We start from the raw sequence: 27,466 nt of genomic DNA, 5'->3' as shown, positions 1-27,466 counted from the left end.
TTCACTAAGCATTAGCTTACCCTCTCGTTGTTGACTCTTTTTATAGATTGCATGCGGATGGTGGCTCGGGTAAGCGCGAGGACTAGAAGACTTGCATAGTTGCTTTAGTGACTCACTTTTGGATTGTTTAGGATTGGGTAGTGTATTCCCGATCGCCATGCTCGGCTTTGTTTTGTATTAAAATCTTAAAGTCGAAAATTGTATTTTTGGCACTTAAGGTGGTAATATGGGTCGATGTCGGACCCACTCCGTAAACTTAATTTTATTAATCAAACGTGCTAGTTTTATATATATGAATTCATGGTTGAAAGTGTTTTGGCTAAAAATGTCGGGAACTAGTCGAACATTTTCGTTAAATTGACTTCCGGGGACAGCGGGCTGTCCAGGTGGTTTGGCGCGCCGCGCACCCACCTGGCGCGCCGCGCAATTGAACTGCACCAGAAATTTTTTTTTGTTGTAAAATTTAACGGGAATTGTCGTGGTTTGGTTTGGGTTGTTTCAAGTGGTATCAGAGCATGGTCTAAGGGATTTAGGTGACTTGAGATAGGTGCCTAGACTTAGACTTTTGTGTGCGCGTAATTTGTCGCGGGACTTGTAGGATTACGGGTCAGGAACGGGTTTAGTTAGTGCCTTGTTTATAGGTCGACTAACGTTTATATTAGTAATGCGGATATTATTAATATATTATTTGTGTTGTGGTGTAATTCTCGCGTGTGCTTCCATCGCGTAGAATTTTGTTTGTGTTTGTTTATAGCATCGAGCGAGGCGGTCGTTCTACTAACGATTCGATGCGGCGTGCGTGCGTAATAAGAACTTGCAGACCTTATTACGGGTGCAAATCGTGTCTAACAAGTGATGTACGACGAGTGTTTAGCAAGATGGAAGGGTGTTGTGCGTGTCGTTTTATACGTGCGTGGACTAATCGTTTTGCATTCTCTAGAATGACGACGCGAAACGAGACCGAGATGAACGACACGGAATTTAACGCTAGAGTTACGGCCGCCGTTGCGGAGCAAATGAGGGCGTTTCGAGAAGAAATGGATGGGAAGTATTCCGAATTCCAAAATAGGGGTGAAATGGAGCGTTGTCTTAAGAGCTTCATGAGGACTAAACCCCCTATGTATGATGGGAAACCGGATCCTTTGGTGAGTACGACTTGGGTTTCGGATGGCGAAGGGTGTTTTCGTACTATGGAATGCCCACCCGAGAAAAAGACGAGACTCGCTACTAGTTTGTTGCGAGGTAGGGCGAAGGATTGGTTGGATGGCAAGATTGATCTTGTCGGTGGTGAGACGTTTATGGCATTATCATGGGACGAATTCAGGGAGGAATTCTTCGAGGAGTTCCGAACTTCAGCCGATTTATCGAAATTGCATTGTGAGTTGCGAAATTTGCAACAGGGTTCTATGGACTTGAATACTTTAAAGACGACTTTTATGTCGAAGGCTCGATTTTGCCCGGAATATTTGGGGAACGATCGTTTGTTGATGGAGGATTTCTATCGAACTTTGAGCGATGACTTGAAAAGCAAAATTAGCCGGGGTTACGCGAAGTCGTTTGCGGAGTTATTTGCGGTGGCTAGAGGTTTCGAGTCTTATACGCGATCGAAAAAGGCCGAACCTTCAAGTGAGAGAAGGGTTATTTCTTATGGTGCTCCGAGTAAGAGGACTAAGGGTCCGAGTGCGAGTACGAGTAATGTGGTAAAGGGCGCGGTGGATTCTCGTGCGCCTAGGTGTTTCAATTGTGGCGTTAGGGGTCACAAGTTGTGGGAATGCACAATGCCGAGAAGTGATGACGGAATGTGCTACTATTGTCATAAAGAGGGACATCGCAAGCCGGATTGTCCCGAGTTGGCGGCGGCGAATGCCACAAGGAGACGTTGAGGTACGTTTCGTTTTAATAAATATGTCTTTTGAATATTTATTTATGTGGCGTTTAGGTTCGGATTGTTAGATGCATTGTGTTGTGCATGTTATTGTTAAGGGTGACGTTCCTAATGGAAGTACCCTGTGACGATGTTAGATTTTTGGGACGAAGGGCGTAAGACTTGGTGCAACCAAGCATTCCTTAGTATTTGGGAAATGTTACTACCAAGCCACGGAAATGGATTTGGTGTTCGATTGTTAAGCGCGTGTTCGCTTCTGTGTTGAAGTGATGAACCATGGGGTTCGTCGGGTGATTGGAACCTTTGAGATCGAGTGTTTAAAATCTTGACGTATGTTGGTAATGGAGTCTTTATGACGCGACATTAGGTGCCTCTTTTATACCTACTAGCGTGGTGTCGACTCCGATTGTGTTGTGGTTACATTGTACTTAGGGTCCCGGGAGAAACCCTTAGGTACATGAGTGACTAAGTGAAACTTGACAAACTAAAGCAATTGGATAATTGCGAGGGTATGGTTTGTGTAATCGTGCTACACTTTTCGTTCGAAGTGTTTAAGGATTGATTGAAATCCTTTGTATGCTCAAGGTTGAAGCAAGGTGTAGTGATGGGTCGTGTGTACCCAATCGTCGGTAAAGTCTACCTTTGGTAGCATTGTACGGTTGTACGAGTTGTGAGATAGGAACGTGGTTCCAAGTGGGGGAGTCGCCCTCCCGCACGAGGAAGTTTTAGTGTGATATTTCGGATGATGCTTTTGGTAGATCCGGAAATTTTTGTCGAGACCTAGTTTTGGTGTATTTGTGGTAGGGTACGATTTCGGATAAATTGTACTTATGGTTTGGATTGGAATTACCACCGAGGTGGTAATGTGGTAAATCTCGTTGAGAGATAATGGACGTGTTTGGTGAGCAAGGTGAAATCCTTCGGTTAAGGAAGGTGTGTGTCGGGTTCTCTTTTGGAGAATTCTTGTTCGGTACCTATGCTTAATATAGGTGGTTCTTGCTCGATTATGGTATGTGATTGATGAAGCATGACTTTCGGAGTCCGCTAACTTCATCATGGGATTGACGATTAATGAAGCATGATCTTCGGGTCCGCTGACTTCATTATGGTATGGTTGATTGATGGAGCATGATCTTTAGGGTCCGCTGACTTCATCATGGGAGTACGTGATTGATGGAGCATGATCTTTAGGGTCCGCTGACTTCGTCATGAGCGTGGTGTTGAGATCGGTGAAGCATGATCTTCGGGTCCGCTGACTTCATCCGGTATTGAGATTGGTGGAGCATGACCTTCGGGGTCCGCTGACTTCATCAAGAGAGTTGTGTTGTGGGACGTGAATATCGGGTTGTTCGTATTCACAATATTTCGGGTAGTACGACTGTCCCTGTTGGTTGGGCTCATAGTTTGAGGTAGTGAATGTCGGGTAGTTCGGATTCATTAAGGCTCGGGTTGTACGGCCATCCTCGGTTACACTATGTGGCAGTGGTAGTGAATATCGGTTTGCGCGTATTCACGATGACTCGGGTTGTGCGGTCATTCTGTTGTGAGATGTATGGATTGGGTTGGTGGATTTCGGGTTGTGCGAATTCACTAAGGTTCGGGTTGTTTCGACCATCCTCCATATGTGTTTTGGCTCGGGTTGTTTCGGCCATGTTGAGTTGTGATCTATCGGTTGTTTTATACACCGATGGTGGGGTCATGAGGACCGTGTGGTTTGATCTATTGGTTGTTTTATACGCCGGTAGTGGGGTCGTGAGGACCATGTTGTGTGATTAGTGATGCGATAGCCGTGTTTCGCTCACATGTTGTCACGGGTGTGACGAGAGTTGATTTTGTACACCTTCGGGTTTAGCGTTGCCATAGTCGTTCTGGACGCTATCGGTTTCTAACCGTTGGATTATGATGTTACAGTAGTGGCGTATTGGTCGTATAGCGCACTACAAAGGATGTTTAGTGATTGGTGTTATCCGCAAGGATTCGTTTGGTTCGGTCTTCATCGTTTCGGATTGTTGACTTTAGGTTGAGACTTGGTTGCTTCTAGCGTTGTACTCGGTAATAGTACGCTAAGGGACTTATATCTCGGTACGAGATTGGTTGGGTTTTCCCGAAGTTAGGGATTGAGCATGGTTTTAGTGCTCGGATTGTGGATTTGATAGGTCATGGGTGACGATTTAGTTGCTAAGGGCGATTCGTTGGGAAGAATTGCTTAGGAAAGTCGGATCGAGACTTATGTTGAGGATCGTAGACTGGGGTCCGTTTGGTTAAGTGACGAGGATCACGAGGACGTGCTCGAGTTTAAGTGGGGGAGAGTTGTAAGACCCGGATAATTATCTTGCTCACTTGTGTATTATGGTATTCGAGGGTGTGGGTCTTATTGTACAAAATTAAAATGCAAAAGAAACTGTTTCAGTGAGGTCGCGCGCCGCGCGGGTTTGGGGCGCGCCGCGCCATTTGGCGCTGACAGAATCCTTTGTTTTTAATTATTTTAAATGAAGGGTATTTTGGTAAATTCACTTGGGGCCGGATTTGTGAGCCATATCAGTTGGTTTAGATCCAACTTTGGATCATTTCACATCCATTCATCATCTTCATCCATTCTTAGAGAGAGAGAGAGAGATCTAGAGAGAGATTTGAGGTTTTGGTGAAGAAGAAGCTCGAATCGTTCAAAGTCTCGGGTTTTAAAGTTGTTCTCCTCGTTCCTAGCTACGTTGTGGTGGTATTGGTAAGCTCAAACTCCGAATTTCATTTGTTTAACTTGATATTCAATCTAGGGTTTTGAGTTAATTTGTTGAGTTAACTTGATATTCAATCTAGGGTAAGCTCAAACTCCGAATTTCATTTGTTTAACTTGTGGTGGTATTGATATTCAATATTCGGGAAGACGGAACCCGGTATAGGGCTGAAAGGATTTGGGTACCAAAATTTGGAGATATGAGAGAAATGGTACTTAGAGAAGCTCATAAAACCAGATACTCAATACATCCTGGAACGGGGAAGATGTACAAGGATCTCAAGAAACAGTTTTGGTGGCCGAGTATGAAAGCCGATGTTGCTAAATATGTAGGAGAATGTTTGACGTGTTCTAAGGTCAAAGCTGAGCATCAGAAACCATCAGGTCTACTTCAACAACCCGAAATCCCGGAATGGAAATGGGAAAACATTACCATGGATTTCATCACTAAATTGCCAAGGACTGCAAGTGGTTTTGATACTATTTGGGTAATAGTTGACCGTCTCACCAAATCAGCACACTTCTTGCCAATAAGAGAAGATGACAAGATGGAGAAGTTAGCACGACTGTATTTGAAGGAAGTCATCTCCAGACATGGAATACCAATCTCTATTATCTCTGATAGGGATGGCAGATTTATTTCAAGATTCTGGCAGACATTACAGCAAGCATTAGGAACTCGTCTAGACATGAGTACTGCCTATCATCCATAAACTGATGGGCAGAGCGAAAGGACGATACAAACGCTTGAAGACATGCTACGAGCATGTGTTATTGATTTCGGAAACAGTTGGGATCGACATCTACCGTTAGCAGAATTTTCCTACAACAACAGCTACCATTCAAGCATTGAGATGGCGCCGTTTGAAGCACTTTATGGTAGAAAGTGCAGGTCTCCGATTTGTTGGAGTGAAGTGGGGGATAGACAGATTACGGGTCCGGAGATTATACAAGAAACTACCGAGAAGATCATCCAAATTCAACAACGGTTGAAAACCGCCCAAAGTCGACAAAAGAGCTACGCTGACATTAAAAGAAAAGATATAGAATTTGAAATTGGAGAGATGGTCATGCTTAAAGTTGCACCTTGGAAAGGCGTTGTTCGATTTGGTAAACGAGGGAAATTAAATCCAAGGTATATTGGACCATTCAAGATTATTGATCGTATCGGACCAGTAGCTTACCGACTAGAGTTACCTCAACAACTCGCGGTTGTACATAACACTTTCCACGTCTCGAATTTAAATAAATGTTTTGCTAAAGAAGATCTCACTATTCCGTTAGATGAAATCCAAATCAACGAAAAACTTCAATTCATCGAAGAACCCGTCGAAATAATGGATCGTGAGGTTAAAAGACTTAAGCAAAACAAGATACCAATTGTTAAGGTTCGATGGAATGCTCGTAGAGGACCCGAGTTCACCTGGGAGCGTGAAGATCAGATGAAGAAGAAATACCCGCATCTATTTCCAGAAGATTCGTCAACACCTTCAACAGCTTAAAATTTCGGGACGAAATTTATTTAACGGGTAGGTACTGTAGTGACCCGAACTTTTCCATGTTTATATATATTAATTGAGATTGATATTTACATGATTAAATGTTTCCAACATGTTAAGCAATCAAACTTGTTAAGACTTGATTAATTGAAATATGTTTCATATAGACAATTGACCACCCAAGTTGACCGGTGATTCACGAACGTTAAAACTTGTAAAAACTATATGATGACATATATATGGATATATATATAGTTAACATGATACTATGATAAGTAAACATATCATTAAGTATATTAACAATGAACTACATATGTAAAAACAAGACTACTAACTTAATGATTTTTAAACGAGACATATATGTAACGATTATCGTTGTAAAGACATTTAATGTATATATATCATATTAAGAGATATTCATACATGATAATATCATGATAATATAATAATTTAAAATCTCATTTGATATTATAAACATTGGGTTAACAACATTTAACAAGATCGTTAACCTAAAGGTTTCAAAACAACACTTACATGTAACGACTAACGATGACTTAACGACTCAGTTAAAATGTATATACATGTAGTGTTTTAATATGTATTTATACACTTTTGAAAGACTTCAATACACTTATCAAAATACTTCTACTTAACAAAAATGCTTACAATTACATCCTCGTTCAGTTTCAACAACAATTCTACTCGTATGCACCCGTATTCGTACTCGTACAATACACAGCTTTTAGATGTATGTACTATTGGTATATACACTCCAATGATCAGCTCTTAGCAGCCCATGTGAGTCACCTAACACATGTGGGAACCATCATTTGGCAACTAGCATGAAATATCTCTTAAAATTACAAAAGTATGAGTAATCATTCATGACTTATTTACATGAAAACAAAATTACATATCCTTTATATCTAATCCATACACCAACGACCAAAAACACCTACAAACACTTTCATTCTTCAATTTTCTTCATCTAATTGATCTCTCTCAAGTTCTATCTTCAAGTTCTAAGTGTTCTTCATAAATTCCAAAAGTTCTAGTTTCATAAAATCAAGAATACTTTCAAGTTTGCTAGCTCACTTCCAATCTTGTAAGGTGATCATCCAACCTCAAGAAATCTTTGTTTCTTACAGTAGGTTATCATTCTAATACAAGGTAATAATCATATTCAAACTTTGGTTCAATTTCTATAACTATAACAATCTTATTTCAAGTGATGATCTTACTTGAACTTGTTTTCGTGTCATGATTCTGCTTCAAGAACTTCGAGCCATCCAAGGATCCATTGAAGCTAGATCCATTTTTCTCTTTTCCAGTAGGTTTATCCAAGGAACTTAAGGTATTAATGATGTTCATAACATCATTCGATTCATACATATAAAGCTATCTTATTCGAAGGTTTAAACTTGTAATCACTAGAACATAGTTTAGTTAATTCTAAACTTGTTCGCAAACAAAAGTTAATCCTTCTAACTTGACTTTTAAAATCAACTAAACACATGTTCTATATCTATATGATATGCTAACTTAATGATTTAAAACCTGGAAACACGAAAAACACCGTAAAACCGGATTTACGCCGTCGTAGTAACACCGCGGGCTGTTTTGGGTTAGTTAATTAAAAACTATGATAAACTTTGATTTTAAAGTTGTTATTCTGAGAAAATGATTTTTATTATGAACATGAAACTATATCCAAAAATTATGATTAAACTCAAAGTGGAAGTATGTTTTCTAAAATGGTCATCTAGACGTCGTTCTTTCGACTGAAATGACTACCTTTACAAAAACGACTTGTAACTTATTTTTCTAACTATAAACCTATACTTTTCTGTTTAGATTCATAAAATAGAGTTCAATATGAAACCATAGCAATTTGATTCACTCAAAACGGATTTAAAATGAAGAAGTTATGGGTAAAACAAGATTGGATAATTTTTCTCATTTTAGCTACGTGAAAATTGGTAACAAATCTATTCCAACCATAACTTAATCAACTTGTATTGTATATTATGTAATCTTGAGATACCATAGACACGTATACAATGTTTCGACCTATCATGTCGACACATCTATGTATATTTCGGAACAACCATAGACACTCTATATGTGAATGTTGGAGTTAGCTATACAGGGTTGAGGTTGATTCCAAAATATATATAGTTTGAGTTGTGATCAATACTGAGATACGTATACACTGGGTCGTGGATTGATTCAAGATAATATTTATCGATTTATTTCTGTACATGTAACTGTGGACAACTAGTTGTAGGTTACTAACGAGGACAGCTGACTTAATAAACTTAAAACATCAAAATATATTAAAAGTGTTGTAAATATATTTTGAACATACTTTGATATATATGTATATATTATTATAGGTTCGTGAATCAACCAGTGGCCAAGTCTTACTTCTCAACGAAGTAAAAATCTGTGAAAGTGAGTTATAGTCCCTCTTTTAAAATCTAATATTTTTGGGATGAGAATACATGCAGGTTTTATAAATGATTTACAAAATAGACACAAGTACATGAAACTACATTCTATGGTTGAATTATCGAAATCGAATATGCCCCTTTTTATTAAGTCTGGTAATCTAAGAATTAGGGAACAGACACCCTAATTGACGCGAATCCTAAAGATAGATCTATTGGGCCTAACAAACCCCATCCAAAGTACCGGATGCTTTAGTACTTCGAAATTTATATCATATCCGAAGGGTGTCCCGGAATGATGGGGATATTCTTATATATGCATCTTGTTAATGTCGGTTACCAGGTGTTCACCATATGAATGATTTTTATCTCTATGTATGGGATGTGTATTGAAATATGAACTCTTGTGGTCTATTATTATGATTTGATATATATAGGTTAAACCTATAACTCACCAACATTTTTGTTGACGTTTTAAGCATGTTTATTCTCAGGTGATTATTAAGAGCTTCCGCTGTCGCATACTTAAATAAGGACGAGATTTGGAGTCCATGCTTGTATGATATTGTGTAAAAACTACATTCAAGAAACTTATTTTGTTGTAATATATTTGTATTGTAAACCATTATGTAATGGTCGTGTGTAAACAGGATATTTTAGATTATCATTATTTGATAATCTACGTAAAGCTTTTTAAAACCTTTATCTATGAAATAAAGGTTATGGTTTGTTTTAAAAATGAATGCAGTCTTTGAAAAACGTCTCATATAGAGGTCAAAACCTCGCAACGAAATCAATTAATATGGAACGTTTCTAATCAATAAGAACGGGACATTTCAGTTGGTATCCGAGCGTTGGTCTTAGAGAACCAGAATTTTGCATTAGTGTGTCTTATCGAGTTTGTTAGGATGCATTAGTGAGTCTGGACTTCGACCGTGTTTACTTGAAAAATAATTGCTTAACAAATTTTGTTGGAAACTATATATTTTTAACATGTGAATATTATGTGATATATTAATCTCTTAACGCGTTTGATATTATGTGATAGATGTCTACCTCTAGAACAAGTCTCATTGACTCACCTAATAATAATGAAGAGTCAAATGTAAATTGGAATGATTCGTGGACTGATTCACAAGTTCCCGAAGAGGAACCGGAAGAAGAGTCGGAACCGGAAGAAGAATCGGAACCGGAAGAAGAATCGGAACCGGATGAAGAAATAGAACCGGTGGGGGAAATAATAAAATGGTTAAGTAAAAGAAAATCCTCAACCAACCGACCAAGGTTAATTATGGTCAATGGTGTTTCCGCCAAGGAAGCAAAATATTGGGAGGATTACCAATTCTCCGATGAATCGGATTCCGACGAGAATTCCGATGATGTTATAGAAATTACCCCAACTGAATTTAAAAAGGCAAAAGAAAATAATAAGGGAAAGGGCATAAAAATAGAGAAATCTAATTCCAACCCCGATGAACTTTATATGTATCGTCAACGCCCGAAGTCCTTAAGTTGTAACAATGACCCGGGAACCTCTAAACAACCAGGTTTTTCTAAACCAATGTGGACAACGACGGCTCGTATTAGGGGAACATCATATATCCCTAGAAACTTGGCAAAACGAACCAAAACCGAAGAAGAAGAAACAAGCGAGTCGGAATAAGATAGTTGTATTCGTGTGGTGTAATATATGTAATATAGTGTTCTTATGCTTTATGATATATGTAAAAATTGCTTGTATTAATAAGTATTTTTTTATGAATCTAACTCTTGTCTATTTTACAGTTTAAAAACACAAAATGGATAGACAACCTAATATTTTAAGAGACCTACCCGGAGACATGATTGATGAAATCTTGTCTAGAGTCGGCCAGAATTCCTCGGCATAACTATTTAAGGCGAGATCAGTTTGTAAGACATTCGAAGAACGTTCCAAGAATGTCTTGGTTTATAAGAGACTTTCGTTTGAAAGATGGGGGATATCACATTGGGAAACCCATAAGTTACGATGTGTTTACTTTGACGCATATATTGCGGGGAACCCAAATGCTATTTTACGCAACGGGTTAAGAAATTATTTTGACTCAATATATCCGAATATTGGACTTCGTGATTTAGAAAAAGCGGCTAACATGCAACATAAAGAAGCATGTTATGCTTATGGATTAGTAATGTTCGCTTCTCACCAAAGTGAGAACAAGAACATCGGGCTACAACTATTAAACAAAACATTTCCACAAGTGACGGAGTCGGTAATTGGGGTAAGAAATGAGGTTTTTAGATTATTACGGGACTGTTGGACATTACGTAACCCTCATCCCTTTGACGACGTTACAACACGCTGTCTTATCAACGGCCATAACGGTTATGTTGCACAAGACCAAGGATGGGAAGTAGTCCTAGTAAAACCAGAATGCATGACTTGTTTCTGGACGTATGAATTACGTGTCTTTATTGCCTTTGCTGAACGACTTGTGTACTAGCTAGAATTATCTTTACAACTATCTTGTATCAAAGTTATTGTGTGCTATATTTCATGCTTTATGTAAAATAAGCGGTATTGTAAGTTTGTAAAATATTGTATAAAAGTTTGAACGCGAAATATTATTATAATCAGTTTTTCATATAGAATTGTAGTAGTTGAATTGTATATTAGCTACTAAGTATGAACTTAACGGGTAGGTACTACCCGAATTTAAACTTATAAAACGCTAATCTGAAGAAAAAGCTTTTATAAATGAGTTCATATTATGCTACGAAATACTATTAACTACTCTTAATATTCTGTATGATTAACTTGTTCCATTTAACTATTTTGAAAGAAATGGCACCGACTACTCGACACACCGTGAATATGAATGAAGAGGAATTCCGTACTTTTCTAGCTTCAAACATAGCTGCAGTACAGGCTGCGCTACATACCAACAATAACCTTGGATCTAGCAGTACAGGAAATCGTGTAGGATGCACCTACAAAGAATTCACTGCCTGCAAACCTTTGGAATTTGATGGAACCGAAGGACCGATCGGATTGAAACGGTGGACCGAGAAGGTCGAATCGGTGTTTGCCATAAGTAAGTGTACTGAAGAGGACAAAGTAAAGTACGCTACGCATACCTTCACAGGTTCTGCGTTAACATGGTGGAATACCTATCTAGAGCAAGTGGGACAGGACGATGCGTACGCACTACCGTGGTCAGCATTCAAGCACTTGATGACCGAGAAGTACCGTCCCAGAACCGAGGTCAATAAGCTCAAGACAGAACTTAGAGGGTTACGAACCCAAGGATTTGATATTACCACGTACGAAAGACGATTCACAGAATTGTGCCTATTGTGTCCGGGAGCATTCGAAGATGAGGAAGATAAGATCGACGCGTTTGTGAAAGGATTACCGGAAAGAATCCAAGAAGATATAAGTTCACACGAGCCCGCCTCCATACAACAGGCATGTAGAATGGCTCACAAACTCGTGAACCAAATTGAAGAAAGAATTAAAGAACAGAATGCTGAAGAGGCCAATGTGAAGCAAGTCAAAAGAAAGTGGGAGGAAAACGGTGATAAGAATCACCAATACAACAACAACAGCAATTACAACAATAATCGCAACAATTATCCCAACAATCGCAACATCAATCGCAACTACAACAAACGGCCCAACAACAACAACAACAACAACAACAGCAACTACAACAATCATCCCAACAACAATAATAACCGCAACAACAACAACAATCAGAAGCAGCTATGCCAAAGGTGTGAAAAGAATCACTCGGGGTTCTGCACCAAATTTTGCAACAAGTGTAAAAGAAATGGTCATAGCGCGGTGAAGTGTGAGGTCTATGGACCAGGGGTTAATAGAACGAAAGGAAAAAATGGTGTCGGAACGAGTAATGGCGGAGCAAGTAGTGTCGGAGCAAGTTATGCCAATGTAGTTTGTTATAAATGTGGAAAACCGGGCCACATTATTAGAAATTGCCCGAACCAGGAGAACACGAATGGACAAGGCCGTGGAAGAGTTTTCAATATTAATGCGGCAGAGGCACAGGAAGACCCGGAGCTTGTTACGGGTACGTTTCTTATTGACAATAAATCTGCTTACGTTTTATTTGATTCGGGTGCGGATAGAAGCTATATGAGTAGAGATTTTTGTGCTAAATTAAGTTGTCCATTGACGCCTTTGGATAGTAAATTTTTACTCGAATTAGCAAATGGTAAATTAATTTCAGCAGATAATATATGTCGGAATCGAGAAATTAAACTGGTTAGCGAAACATTTAAGATTGATTTGATACCAGTAGAGTTAGGGAGTTTTGATGTGATAATCGGTATGGACTGGTTGAAAGAAGTGAAAGCGGAGATCGTTTGTTACAAAAATGCAATTCGCATTATACGAGAAAAAGGAAAACCCTTAATGGTGTACGGAGAAAAGGGCAACACGAAGCTACATCTTATTAGTAATTTGAAGGCACAAAAACTAATAAGAAAAGGTTGCTATGCTGTTCTAGCACACGTCGAGAAAGTACAAACTGAAGAAAAGAGCATCAATGATGTTCCCGTCGTAAAAGAATTTCCTGATGTATTTCCGAAAGAATTACCGAGATTACCCCCACATCGATCCGTTGAATTTCAAATAGATCTTGTACCAGGAGCTGCACCAATAGCTCGTGCTCCTTACAGACTCGCACCCAGCGAGATGAAAGAACTACAAAGCCAATTACAAGAACTTTTAGAGCGTGGTTTCATTCGACCAAGCACATCACCGTGGGGAGCTCCTGTTTTGTTTGTCAAGAAGAAAGATGGTACATTCAGGTTGTGTATCGACTACCGAGAGTTGAACAAACTTACCATCAAGAACCGCTACCCACTACTGAGAATCGACGACTTATTTGATCAACTACAAGGCTCGTCTATTTATTCAAAGATTGACTTACGTTCCGGGTATCATCAAATGCGGGTGAAAGAAGATGATATTCCAAAGACTGCTTTCAGAACACGTTACGGTCATTACGAGTTTATGGTCATGCCGTTTGGTTTAACTAATGCACCAGCTGTGTTCATGGACCTTATGAACCGAGTGTGTGGACCATACCTTGACAAGTTTGTCATTGTTTTCATTGATGACATACTTATTTACTCAAAGAATGACCAAGAACACGGTGAACATTTGAGAAAGGTGTTAGAAGTATTGAGGAAGGAAGAATTGTACGCTAAGTTTTCAAAGTGTGCATTTTGGTTGGAAGAAGTTCAATTCCTCGGTCACATAGTGAACAAAGAAGGTATTAAGGTGGATTCGGCAAAGATAGACACTGTTGAAAAGTGGGAAACCCCGAAAACTCCGAAACACATACGCCAGTTTTTAGGACTAGCTGGTTACTACAGAAGGTTCATCCAAGACTTTTCCAGAATAGCAAAACCCTTGACTGCATTAACGCATAAAGGGAAGAAATTTGAATGGAATGATGAACAAGAGAAAGCGTTTCAGTTATTGAAGAAAAAGCTAACTACGGCACCTATATTGTCATTGCCTGAAGGGAATGATGATTTTGTGATTTATTGTGATGCATCAAAGCAAGGTCTCGGTTGTGTATTAATGCAACGAACGAAGGTGATTGCTTATGCGTCTAGACAATTGAAGATTCACGAACAAAATTATACGACGCATGATTTGGAATTAGGCGCGGTTGTTTTTGCATTAAAGACTTGGAGGCACTACTTATATGGGGTCAAAAGTATTATATATACCGACCACAAAAGTCTTCAACACATATTTAATCAGAAACAACTGAATATGAGGCAGCGTAGGTGGATTGAATTATTGAATGATTACGACTTTGAGATTCGTTACCACCCGGGGAAGGCAAATGTGGTAGCCGATGCCTTGAGCAGGAAGGACAGAGAACCCATTCGAGTAAAATCTATGAATATAATGATTCATAATAACATTACTACTCAAATAAAGGAGGCGCAACAAGGAGTTTTAAAAGAGGGAAATTTAAAGGATGAAATACCCAAAGGATCGGAAAAACATCTTAATATTCGGGAAGACGGAACCCGGTATAGGGCTGAAAGGATTTGGGTACCAAAATTTGGAGATATGAGAGAAATGGTACTTAGAGAAGCTCATAAAACCAGATACTCAATACATCCTGGAACGGGGAAGATGTACAAGGATCTCAAGAAACATTTTTGGTGGCCGGGTATGAAAGCCGATGTTGCTAAATACGTAGGAGAATGTTTGACGTGTTCTAAGGTCAAAGCTGAGCATCAGAAACCACCAGGTCTACTTCAACAACCCGAAATCCCGGAATGGAAATGGGAAAACATTACCATGGATTTCATCACTAAATTGCCAAGGACTGCAAGTGGTTTTGATACTATTTGGGTAATAGTTGACCGTCTCACCAAATCAGCACACTTCTTGCCAATAAGAGAAGATGACAAGATGGAGAAGTTAGCACGACTGTATTTGAAGGAAGTCATCTCCAGACATGGAATACCAATCTCTATTATCTCTGATAGGGATGGCAGATTTATTTCAAGATTCTGGCAGACATTACAGCAAGCATTAGGAACTCGTCTAGACATGAGTACTGCCTATCATCCACAAACTGATGGGCAGAGCGAAAGGACGATACAAACGCTTGAAGACATGCTACGAGCATGTGTTATTGATTTCGGAAACAGTTGGGATCGACATCTACCGTTAGCAGAATTTTCCTACAACAACAGCTACCATTCAAGCATTGAGATGGCGCCGTTTGAAGCACTTTATGGTAGAAAGTGCAGGTCTCCGATTTGTTGGAGTGAAGTGGGGGATAGACAGATTACGTATCCGGAGATTATACAAGAAACTACCGAGAAGATCATCCAAATTCAACAACGGTTGAAAACCGCCCAAAGTCGACAAAAGAGCTACGCTGACATTAAAAGAAAAGATATAGAATTTGAAATTGGAGAGATGGTCATGCTTAAAGTTGCACCTTGGAAAGGCGTTGTTCGATTTGGTAAACGAGGGAAATTAAATCCAAGGTATATTGGACCATTCAAGATTATTGATCGTATCGGACCAGTAGCTTACCGACTAGAGTTACCTCAACAACTCGCGGCTGTACATAACACTTTCCACGTCTCGAATTTAAAGAAATGTTTTGCTAAAGAAGATCTCACTATTCCGTTAGATGAAATCCAAATCAACGAAAAACTTCAATTCATCGAAGAACCCGTCGAAATAATGGATCGTGAGGTTAAAAGACTTAAGCAAAACAAGATACCAATTGTTAAGGTTCGATGGAATGCTCGTAGAGGACCCGAGTTCACCTGGGAGCGTGAAGATCAGATGAAGAAGAAATACCCGCATCTATTTCCAGAAGATTCGTCAACACCTTCAACAGCTTAAAATTTCGGGACGAAATTTATTTAACGGGTAGGTACTGTAGTGACCCGAACTTTTCCATGTTTATATATATTAATTGAGATTGATATTTACATGATTAAATGTTTCCAACATGTTAAGCAATCAAACTTGTTAAGACTTGATTAATTGAAATATGTTTCATATAGACAATTGACCACCCAAGTTGACCGGTGATTCACGAACGTTAAAACTTGTAAAAACTATATGATGACATATATATGGATATATATATAGTTAACATGATACTATGATAAGTAAACATATCATTAAGTATATTAACAATGAACTACATATGTAAAAACAAGACTACTAACTTAATGATTTTTAAACGAGACATATATGTAACGATTATCGTTGTAAAGACATTTAATGTATATATATCATATTAAGAGATATTCATACATGATAATATCATGATAATATAATAATTTAAAATCTCATTTGATATTATAAACATTGGGTTAACAACATTTAACAAGATCGTTAACCTAAAGGTTTCAAAACAACACTTACATGTAACGACTAACGATGACTTAACGACTCAGTTAAAATGTATATACATGTAGTGTTTTAATATGTATTTATACACTTTTGAAAGACTTCAATACACTTATCAAAATACTTCTACTTAACAAAAATGCTTACAATTACATCCTCGTTCAGTTTCATCAACAATTCTACTCGTATGCACCCGTATTCGTACTCGTACAATACACAGCTTTTAGATGTATGTACTATTGGTATATACACTCTAATGATCAGCTCTTAGCAGCCCATGTGAGTCACCTAACACATGTGGGAACCATCATTTGGCAACTAGCATGAAATATCTCATAAAATTACAAAAATATGAGTAATCATTCATGACTTATTTACATGAAAACAAAATTACATATCCTTTATATCTAATCCATACACCAACGACCAAAAACACCTACAAACACTCTCATTCTTCAATTTTCTTCATCTAATTGATCTCTCTCAAGTTCTATCTTCAAGTTCTAAGTGTTCTTCATAAATTCCAAAAGTTCTAGTTTCATAAAATCAAGAATACTTTCAAGTTTGCTAGCTCACTTCCAATCTTGTAAGGTGATCATCCAACCTCAAGAAATCTTTGTTTCTTACAGTAGGTTATCATTCTAATACAAGGTAATAATCATATTCAAACTTTGGTTCAATTTCTATAACTATAACAATCTTATTTCAAGTGATGATCTTACTTGAACTTGTTTTCGTGTCATGATTCTGCTTCAAGAACTTCGAGCCATCCAAGGATCCATTGAAGCTAGATCCATTTTTCTCTTTTCCAGTAGGTTTATCCAAGGAACTTAAGGTATTAATGATGTTCATAACATCATTCGATTCATACATATAAAGCTATCTTATTCGAAGGTTTAAACTTGTAATCACTAGAACATAGTTTAGTTAATTCTAAACTTGTTCGCAAACAAAAGTTAATCCTTCTAACTTGACTTTTAAAATCAACTAAACACATGTTCTATATCTATATGATATGCTAACTTAATGATTTAAAACCTGGAAACACGAAAAACACCGTAAAACCGGATTTACGCCGTCGTAGTAACACCGCGGGCTGTTTTGGGTTAGTTAATTAAAAACTATGATAAACTTTGATTTTAAAGTTGTTATTCTGAGAAAATGATTTTTATTATGAACATGAAACTATATCCAAAAATTATGATTAAACTCAAAGTGGAAGTATGTTTTCTAAAATGGTCATCTAGACGTCGTTCTTTCGACTGAAATGACTACCTTTACAAAAATGACTTGTAACTTATTTTTCTGACTATAAACCTATACTTTTCTGTTTAGATTCATAAAATAGAGTTCAATGTGAAACCATAGCAATTTGATTCACTCAAAACGGATTTAAAATGAAGAAGTTATGGGTAAAACAAGATTGGATAATTTTTCTCATTTTAGCTACGTGAAAATTGGTAACAAATCTATTCCAACCATAACTTAATCAACTTGTATTGTATATTATGTAATCTTGAGATACCATAGACACGTATACAATGTTTCGACCTATCATGTCGACACATCTATATATATTTCGGAACAACCATAGACACTCTATATGTGAATGTTGGAGTTAGCTATACAGGGTTGAGGTTGATTCCAAAATATATATAGTTTGAGTTGTGATCAATACTGAGATACGTATACACTGGGTCGTGGATTGATTCAAGATAATATTTATCGATTTATTTCTGTACATGTAACTGTGGACAACTAGTTGTAGGTTACTAACGAGGACAGCTGACTTAATAAACTTAAAACATCAAAATATATTAAAAGTGTTGTAAATATATTTTGAACATACTTTGATATATATGTATATATTGTTATAGGTTCGTGAATCAACCAGTGGCCAAGTCTTACTTCTCAACGAAGTAAAAATCTGTGAAAGTGAGTTATAGTCCCTCTTTTAAAATCTAATATTTTTGGGATGAGAATACATGCAGGTTTTATAAATGATTTACAAAATAGACACAAGTACATGAAACTACATTCTATGGTTGAATTATCGAAATCGAATATGCCCCTTTTTATTAAGTCTGGTAATCTAAGAATTAGGGAACAGACACCCTAATTGACGCGAATCCTAAAGATAGATCTATTAGGCCTAACAAACCCCATCCAAAGTACCGGATGCTTTAGTACTTCGAAATTTATATCATATCCGAAGGGTGTCCCGGAATGATGGGGATATTCTTATATATGCATCTTGTTAATGTCGGTTACCAGGTGTTCACCATATGAATGATTTTTATCTCTATGTATGGGATGTGTATTGAAATATGAACTCTTGTGGTCTATTATTATGATTTGATATATATAGGTTAAACCTATAACTCACCAACATTTTTGTTGACGTTTTAAGCATGTTTATTCTCAGGTGATTATTAAGAGCTTCCGCTGTCGCATACTTAAATAAGGACGAGATTTGGAGTCCATGCTTGTATGATATTGTGTAAAAACTGCATTCAAGAAACTTATTTTGTTGTAACATATTTGTATTGTAAACCATTATGTAATGGTCGTGTGTAAACAGGATATTTTAGATTATCATTATTTGATAATCTACGTAAAGTTTTTTAAAACCTTTATCTATGAAATAAAGGTTATGGTTTGTTTTAAAAATGAATGCAGTCTTTGAAAAACGTCTCATATAGAGGTCAAAACCTCGCAACGAAATCAATTAATATGGAACGTTTTTAATCAATAAGAACGGGACATTTCAAAATGTGTTTTGGTGTCAAAATTTGTAAAGGATGAGATTTTGGCCTTTATGGGTCAAAATTAGGGTTTAAGTGTCAAAATGAGTATGGCACGTGTTTAACATTTGAGTTCGGGTTTAATTGGCATATTAGGACCATTCTCACTTGTGTTAATGATTATTGGTTAGTTTGGGCACGATTTGTGCTTGGAAGTGCAATTGGGTCGAAATTACACTAAGTGTTGAATTGGGTTGGTTTGTGAATCCACTCTAAGCGTATTGTTGTAATTGTGATAATGGAATAGGTACTTTCCATTGGCGAGTTGCGGATTACTTGGAAGCATTCTTCAAGACTTCAAGGTGAGTGATATTATCCTATGTGCATATGTATGTGTAGGATGGGTGCGGGTCGGGTGAAGTGATTCTCGGTTATAGAGCTCACTTCACATATAGGTGGACTTGATGGACTTGTGTATAAGTCCAATTGGCACGGTTGTGCGTTTTGGTTGACCATCTTTGGCGAGGTGCGCATCTTGTGTGCACATTATCACACATGGTTGTGATTTGGTTGTTATAACCCTAATGGCGAAGGGTTGATATGGTTGTGTTGTGGATGACCCCGATGTGGTGGATTTTATAATCCCGTGACCGTGGGCTTTAGTAATAAGAAATGAATCTCGGGTAGTGCGGATTCATGGTGACTCGGGTTGTTCGGTCACCTTATTGAGGTAGTGGATCTCGGGTAGTGCGGATTCACGATGACTCGGGTTGTTCGGTCATCTTATGGTTGAGAAGTGAATTTCGGGTTGTGCGAATTCACAAGGCTCGGGTTGTTCGGCCAATGTTCGTGTGATTGAGGTTAAGGGGTTAACCTTGTGTATTATTATTATTGTATTATATTAATGTGTTGTTGTGTTGTAGCTAACCCTCCGGGTGTAGCTATTTGGCGATGTTTACTTTGTCGTTGGTGGACTATCTTTTGTGTTGTATCTTTAGCTCGTTGCTTAGATCGTACGGTATGCTTAGTGTAGATGCTTTATACTTGGATGCTTCGGTATGCGGTATTTGTTTTGTGTGGCGTATTCATTTTATACATATATATGTATGTAGTATATTATCATTCACTAAGCATTAGCTTACCCTCTCGTTGTTGACTCTTTTTATAGATTGCATGCGGATGGTGGCTCAGGTAAGCGCGAGGACTAGAAGACTTGCATAGTTGCTTTAGTGACTCGCTTTTGGATTGTTTAGGATTGGGTAGTGTATTCCCGATCGCCATGCTCGGCTTTGTTTTGTATTAAAATCTTAAAGTCGAAAATTGTATTTTTGGCACTTAAGGTGGTAATATGGGTCGATGTCGGACCCACTCCGTAAACTTAATTTTATTAATCAAACGTGCTAGTTTTATATATATGAATTCATGGTTGAAAGTGTTTTGGCTAAAAATGTCGGGAACTAGTCGAACATTTTCGTTAAATTGACTTCCGGGGACAGCGGGCTGTCCAGGTGGTTTGGCGCGCCGCGCACCCACCTGGCGCGCCGCGCAATTGAACTGCACCAGAAATTTTTTTTTGTTGTAAAATTTAACGGGAATTGTCGTGGTTTGGTTTGGGTTGTTACAAATTGATTAGTCATACATGACATAATCAAGAGTGGAATCCCATGCTAGTTCCTATTGGTATATACCCATAGTAAGTACGTTTTGAAGCTGTGTATAATACGGGTAAGAATACGACTAGAATTCTTGATGAAAGAAAAGAATGGGAAAGTAACTGTAACCATTTTCGTTAAGTATGAGTGTTTTGATATATGTCTTGAAGTCTTCCAAAAGTATTTTAATACATCTAAATACACTACATGTATATACATTTTAACTGAGTCGTTAAGTCATCGTTAGTCGTTACATGTAAGTGTTGTTTTGAAACCTTTAAGTTAACGATCTCAATTAATGTTGTTAACCCATTGTTTATTATATCTAATGAGATGTTAAATTATTATATTATCATGATATTATGATATATTAATATATCTTAATATGATATATATATACATTTAAATGTCGTTACAACGATAATCGTTACATATATGTCTCGTTTCGAAATCCTTAAGTTAGTAGTCTTGTTTATATGTATATAACTCAGTGTTAATATACTTATGGAGATACTTACTTATCATAATCTCATGTTAACCATATGTATATCCATATATATATCGTCATGTCGTTTTTACAAGTTTTAACGTTCGTGAATCGCCGGTCAACTTGGGTGGTCAATTGTCTATATGAAACATATTTCAATTAATCAAGTCTTAACAAGTTTGATTGCTTAACATGTTGGAAACATTTAATCATGTAAATATCAATCTCAATTAATATATATAAACATGGAAAAGTTCGGGTCACTACACAGGTCGTACGGGTTAGACACAGAAACAGTAAAACCATAGGTTTCGGGGTTTCTTGGTACTCGATGCTCATCACGGTTCTCATCCTTGATGCTTATAACTTCAAGTGTACAACTCGTTGATGTGTTTACATCATTTTTACCAAGTTTTGACCATCATAACCCAAGTGTAAGTCTAAGATAAGTAGCACAACTCAATTAAGTGTTGCAAGTGTTTTGATGAACCAAAGTTACATCAAAGTCTTAGATTTAACACATACATGAAATATAAAAGTAATATTGAACTACAACCTTGAATGTAAACTAACTAATCAAGATCTTAAGATGTAGAACATAGTTCTTAGTTAGATCTTGAAGATCCAAGACCCAAAAGTCTAGATCTAAGGTTATTAAGTTAAATCTAACACAAGTGTATGAAGTTATAACTAAAGAGTTACACTTCCATGTTCTTGAACTTTCAAGTTAACTTTTGTTCAAGATTAATGAGATCAAAGTTAACTAGTAACACTTGACCAACAACAACATGAAATTAAAGTGCATAATATAAAGAAATAGACTAAGTAAATAAGTAATAAGTTCATGGGTTTCAAACCTTTAAAGATTCAAGCCTAAGTCTTGATCTTTAGAAAGTAAACTTTATGTTTACTTCATGAACACAAGTATGGTTTACAACACATGAACTTACAATCTTTTGAAACAATAATGTAGAACATAAACTAGAAAGTTTATGTTCTTGTATGTCTTGTAAGAACAAGTTGATATGAAGAATCAAACTAACAAGTTTGATTCTTAGTTATTAGTAAGTAACAACAACAACAAAGTAAGAAATCAACAACAACTAACAAGTATCAAGTAATTAAACATTAAGCAAAAACAAGTATTGATGATGATGAGATGTTTTGCTTCGGTTTTGGTCAAGAGAAAAGGAAGGAGAATTAAACTTGTTACTTACAAGTTAGAGAGAAAAAGGAGAGAAAAGTTGCAAGTAAGATGAAGTGTGTGAAATGAAATGGGATACAAGTGAATAAGTAACTTCAAAAAAAAAAATTTGAATCCCTCCTAGCCTATACAAGGCCGACGGTTTTACAAGGACAAGGGGGGAGGAGTTTGCTCACTAGTCACTAGCATGTAATTGTCCTTAAAGTTGGTTAATGGGTGAGCTTGCATGGGGATTATGGTGTAACTAGATTCTTCAAGTATTAAACTAACTAGTCAAGTTCTAAAGTGATACTTACATGATAAGTAATGGGCTAATAAGTCCAAATAAGATGTAGGGTGGGCTTCCAAGCCCACTAATCACTAATAAAAGCCCAAGTTCCATTAATTAACAAGTAAATCCAATTAAAGCCCAAGTAATTAACTAATAACCTTAGTTAATTAAAATGATTAATAAAACTTAATCATGAATGTAAATGATATTTAAAAATATCACTCGTGGAAAGTTCGTGTGTCACAAAGACGTTCCGGGCATTCAAAAGTTAATCGCGGTAACAAGTAAATGTATAACAATACATTCATTTAATCACAAGTATTAATAATAATTATTAATAAATAACGTTGGAAAATTCAGGGTCGTTACAGGTGGGGTTGTGAACCGAGGCCAAAAACAATTTATGACTCTTAGCTTGAGAGAGGAGATCACGAAACAAAGGTCTTGGTTTGATAATTCGTTGAGTAGTTGAAAAAGTTTCAAAAGTACTACCCAAGCCACAAAGAAACCAATGATGCTTATCGACTTCATCAACCGAATGCCCGATAGCCGCAAGTTGGTCACAAAGAAGTTTAAACTTCTGGCTATATTTAGAAACCGTGCTCGTCCCCTTTGTTAATTGCCGAAGATTATCACGTAAAGTTTGCATACGGTCAGTAGAATCATGGCTGTAAAAGTCTTCAAGGGCAGACCATACAGCACGAGAAGATGTCAAACCAAGGATGACGGACATAGATTCTTCGGTTAAGGAAGATTGTATGATGATCAAAGCACGTTGATCACCATCCTTCCAAGACAAAAACTCAGGATTTGGGGTTGAAACACCTTCGACAGTAAGGGTGGGAGGAGGTTCGATTTTCGTGCCATTAATATATTCATCCAATTTCTGAAAAGTAAGAAGTGGAAGCAATTGATGCCTCCATAGAAGATAGTTTGTAGATGATAATTTGATTGTAATCATGTGCAAGATGGTATTAAGGGGTAGGGTTCCATCATTGGAGTTTGAAGATGACGTGTTAGTCATGTTCGATGATGATGATGATTGAGATAGTAGATGCCGATTGAAAAGAAAAAAGGAGATATAGGAACGATTTAGTCTGATACCATGTGAGAGGATTTAGAATAATTCACCACAATTGTGGTATTAACTTTGATTAATATTTATAGAACAAATTTACAATAAGAGATAACTACAACAAGTAATCCTATTCTTAAGGAACAAGAAAAAACTATCTATAGAAATACAATCACGTAGTATATTGTCCGTTAATAGCATTGAACAATAGTGTTAATCAGGCCCATGCCAACCCCACCTCACAACCAGCCAGGTATAGCCCATACCCAAATCAAATTAACAATTGCTTTTTTAAACAGAATATTATCAAGAGAAATTGATTTGCAAAAAGCAGCACAAAAAATGGATACAAATGTAATAGTAGCAATATAGCTATAGAAATAGCAGTAGTAATGTCAACAATGTTCACAATCAGAATTACAAGAAACTGCATCCCCCAAAAAGAATGTAAATAGCTACTCAAAATACAATGCAAAGCTCTCAATCGTCGACTCAATTCGATCCCAAAACCCAACTCGAACACATGTAAAAAATACATCTCTAGAGTAGCGTGTATACAAGAGCACATCCAAAAACGATGCTCCCAGCCATAGATCCCATCTTCGCTACACCGCTCTGTATCATCAATGTCAAACATAAGATCAACTGGTTTATATTTAAACATGAAAAAAACATCAAAATAACAATTTTCAAGGAGATTTAGATTAATTCCTCTAACATTGCATTGCAATATGTTTTGTAACCCCTAATACTTAATAGTAATAGTACTGAAGATCTCATCACTTGCTACATTTTTTATATTGAGATAAGTTTGGATAGTTCTGATGTATCAATTTTTAGAAGTCTTATTTTGTAGCTATCAAAATTTTGCTTTGTTACAAGTTACAACTTTTAGCTAAAAGGGTACAAGTCAATTAATTGGGAAATGTAACCCCTCTCCTGGAAAGCTAAAAAACAAAACGACACACGTGATCGCTTACCCCAAAGACAAATTCCCAAACACGAGAAACCGCAAAAATACATGGCTCATATTAGCATAAATTGCTATCGTGCGCCATTTCCAAATCTAAACTTCCTGATTAGAAAATAAAGTTACATTTTTTCTTATGTGCCAGATCTTTAATTCAAGTATTTGTTTTCTTACATACAATTTCCTTATTTTAGACTAAAAAAGTTCAGATCTGATGGACAAAGGCGCAAGTTAGCAATCAAATGTGTCTTTTGGGCGCAAGTTAGCAATCAAATGTGTCTTTTGGGCGTAAGTTAGCAATCAAGTGTATATTCAGATTAAAGTTAACAAGCAACCATAAATCTTAACTATAACATATATCCTGTTACTTTATGAGTTCACTAGCATTGAAAAGTACAGTAATATAGTTCAGATCTATAGAGTGTAAAGATGTAAATGTACTTACCACATCAGTAGCTGCCGGTGCTGGAGATAGATCGGTTCCGAGGGACGGAGAAGGAGCTCCGGTGGGAGGTGCAGGTGGGCTTAAAGTTAAAGGAGCCGGTGCAGCTACCGGTGTAACACTAGGAGCCGGAGATGCAACTGGGACTGGAGCTGGGGGAGATGCAAGTGGAGCTGGTGGTGGTGTTGCGACGGGTGGTGGGGTTGCGACTGGTGGTGGGGTTGCGACGGGTGGTGGTGTTGCAACGGGTGGTGGTGTTGCAACGGGAGGTGGTGTTGATGCTACTGGTGGTGATGCAACAGGAGTGGCGACGGACGGTGGTGTGGCTGCAACTGGTGGTGGTGTGGCTGCGACAGGTGGTGGTGTGGCTGCGACAGGTGGCGGTGTGGTTGCGATGGGTGGTGGAGATGCGGTGGTGGGTGGTGGAGTGGAGGTTGTGGGTGGAGTAGGGGTGGCAGTGGGGGCAGCAGAAGGGGATTGACCGGCGACGGTGGAGAGGATAATGCAGATGAATGCTGTTAGGACGGCGGTTTTGGGATCCATGATGAGGTGGAGGTGTATGTTAAGGAGAGTGAAGTGTTAACGTGCGCCGTAGATGGTAGTGGTGGTGGTGTTTGAAAAGTGGGAAGTGTTGGAGAGAGTGATAAGGTTGTAGATGGTATTTATATTGATCTGGTTGCTGGTGTGGTGGGGCTGTTTGATAGTGTAGGTTACAACCGCAGTTTGTTGAGATGACAAAATCCATACTCCATTTTATTGTCATTTTTAGATTTAAAAGTTAAAGTTAAGTTAATTTTAATAGAGAGTAATAATTTTTTTTTAATTTGGTTAAAGCTAACAATAACTATATACTTCTTTTTTTCAATGTATGTCATATACATAGAAAAATATTATTGTAGTCTATATACTTTTAAATAATGTGTGTTATAATTCAGTAGGCTTATAACTACCTTTAGTGGTTCTTGACTGTAGAAGGTATATAGAGATAGAGATACTGTAAAACGGAGAAAACAAAGGTTGAACAAAAGGTATGAGTAATTGGTTTTTTATTTATAGAAAAATGTACAATGAGAGTTTGGTGGCATTTGGAATGTAGAGAGAGAGTGTTTTTGTTAACCAAAAAATACATACAATAAACTCTAACTCAACACACCTATTTATACTCAAAAAAATATACTATGCAATATTTATAATAATAATAAAATTATCATCCAATTATTACTTTTATAACACTCCCCCTTGGATGATAATTTTATTAGTGAATAACTAGTACTGCCTCGTTAAAAACCTTGCTAAAGAAAACCCTTTGGGATAAAACTTTAGTTAAGGGAAAAAGAGTGCAGCATAGAGTTGACTCCCCCTCAAGTAGGCAACGCCTGAGTTGTTACATCTTCTGAACATGCCTCATGCCAATATTATGAACGTGTGTTCTGAAAATAGCAGTTGGAAGTGCTTTGGTGAAAAGGTCAGCAGAGTTTTTGCTGGACTGAACATATCTCATTTCAATCTGGTTGTCCTTAATGAGATTTTGAGTGTATGAGAAGAATCTAGGGGGTATGTGTTTTGTTCGGTCACTTTTGATATACCCTTCTTTCATCTGTGTTATGCAAGCTACATTATCTTCATAGATAGTTGTTGAACTTTTATTGCGTTCTAGTCCACAAGAATCAGTAATGAGTTGTGTCATTGATCTCAACCAAAAACATTCCCGACTGGCTTCATGTAATGCAATTACTTCGGCATGATTTGATGATGTTGCAACAAGTGTTTGTTTTTGAGAACGCCATGATATTGCGGTACCTCCATTTAGGAATACATATCCATTTTGAGATTTAGCTTTATGTGGATCAGATAAATAACCTGCATCTGCATAACCAACCAAATCTTGTTTTGATTCGTTAGAATAAAATAATCCTAAATCAGTAGTTCCTCGAAGGTATCGAAATATGTGTTTGATCCCATTCCAGTGTCTTTTGGTAGGAGCTGAGCTGAACCTTGCCAACAAATTAACTGCAAAAGAAATGTCAGGTCTTGTACAATTTGTAAGATACATAAGAGCTCCAATTGCACTAAGATATGGTACTTCTGGTCCCAGGATATCTTCATGATCTTCACAAGGACGAAATGGATCAGTGTCAACA

At 37.4% G+C, this 27,466-nt stretch overlaps 1 protein-coding gene across 1 annotated transcript; it reads right to left on the bottom strand.

Annotated features, from left to right (window-relative positions):
• Positions 1 to 24,091: 24,091 nt before the first annotated feature.
• Positions 24,092 to 25,944, bottom strand: LOC139890920 (uncharacterized). The gene is made up of 2 exons (XM_071873845.1): positions 25,329 to 25,944; positions 24,092 to 24,528 (listed from the first exon to the last, which is right to left on the bottom strand). Exons 1-2 carry the CDS (start codon positions 25,866 to 25,868, stop codon positions 24,454 to 24,456), a joined length of 615 nt encoding a protein of 204 aa, XP_071729946.1. The 5' UTR covers positions 25,869 to 25,944; the 3' UTR covers positions 24,092 to 24,453.
• Positions 25,945 to 27,466: the final 1,522 nt, after the last annotated feature.

This window comes from Rutidosis leptorrhynchoides, chromosome 2 (genome assembly GCF_046630445.1).
Source record: "Rutidosis leptorrhynchoides isolate AG116_Rl617_1_P2 chromosome 2, CSIRO_AGI_Rlap_v1, whole genome shotgun sequence".
Classification (NCBI taxonomy): Eukaryota; Viridiplantae; Streptophyta; class Magnoliopsida; order Asterales; family Asteraceae; genus Rutidosis; species Rutidosis leptorrhynchoides.
Note: the sequence above shows the minus strand (reverse complement) of the source record. Positions and strands in the feature narration are given on the sequence as shown.

Coding starts and splice junctions, on each gene's coding strand:
- LOC139890920 (XM_071873845.1), bottom strand. CDS start 25,868: ATGGATCCCAAAACCGCCGTCCTAACAGCATTCATCTGCATTATCCTC. Junction 24,529..25,328: donor CACCGGCAGCTACTGATGTG/GTAAGTACATTT, acceptor TTGATGATACAG/AGCGGTGTAGCGAAGATGGG.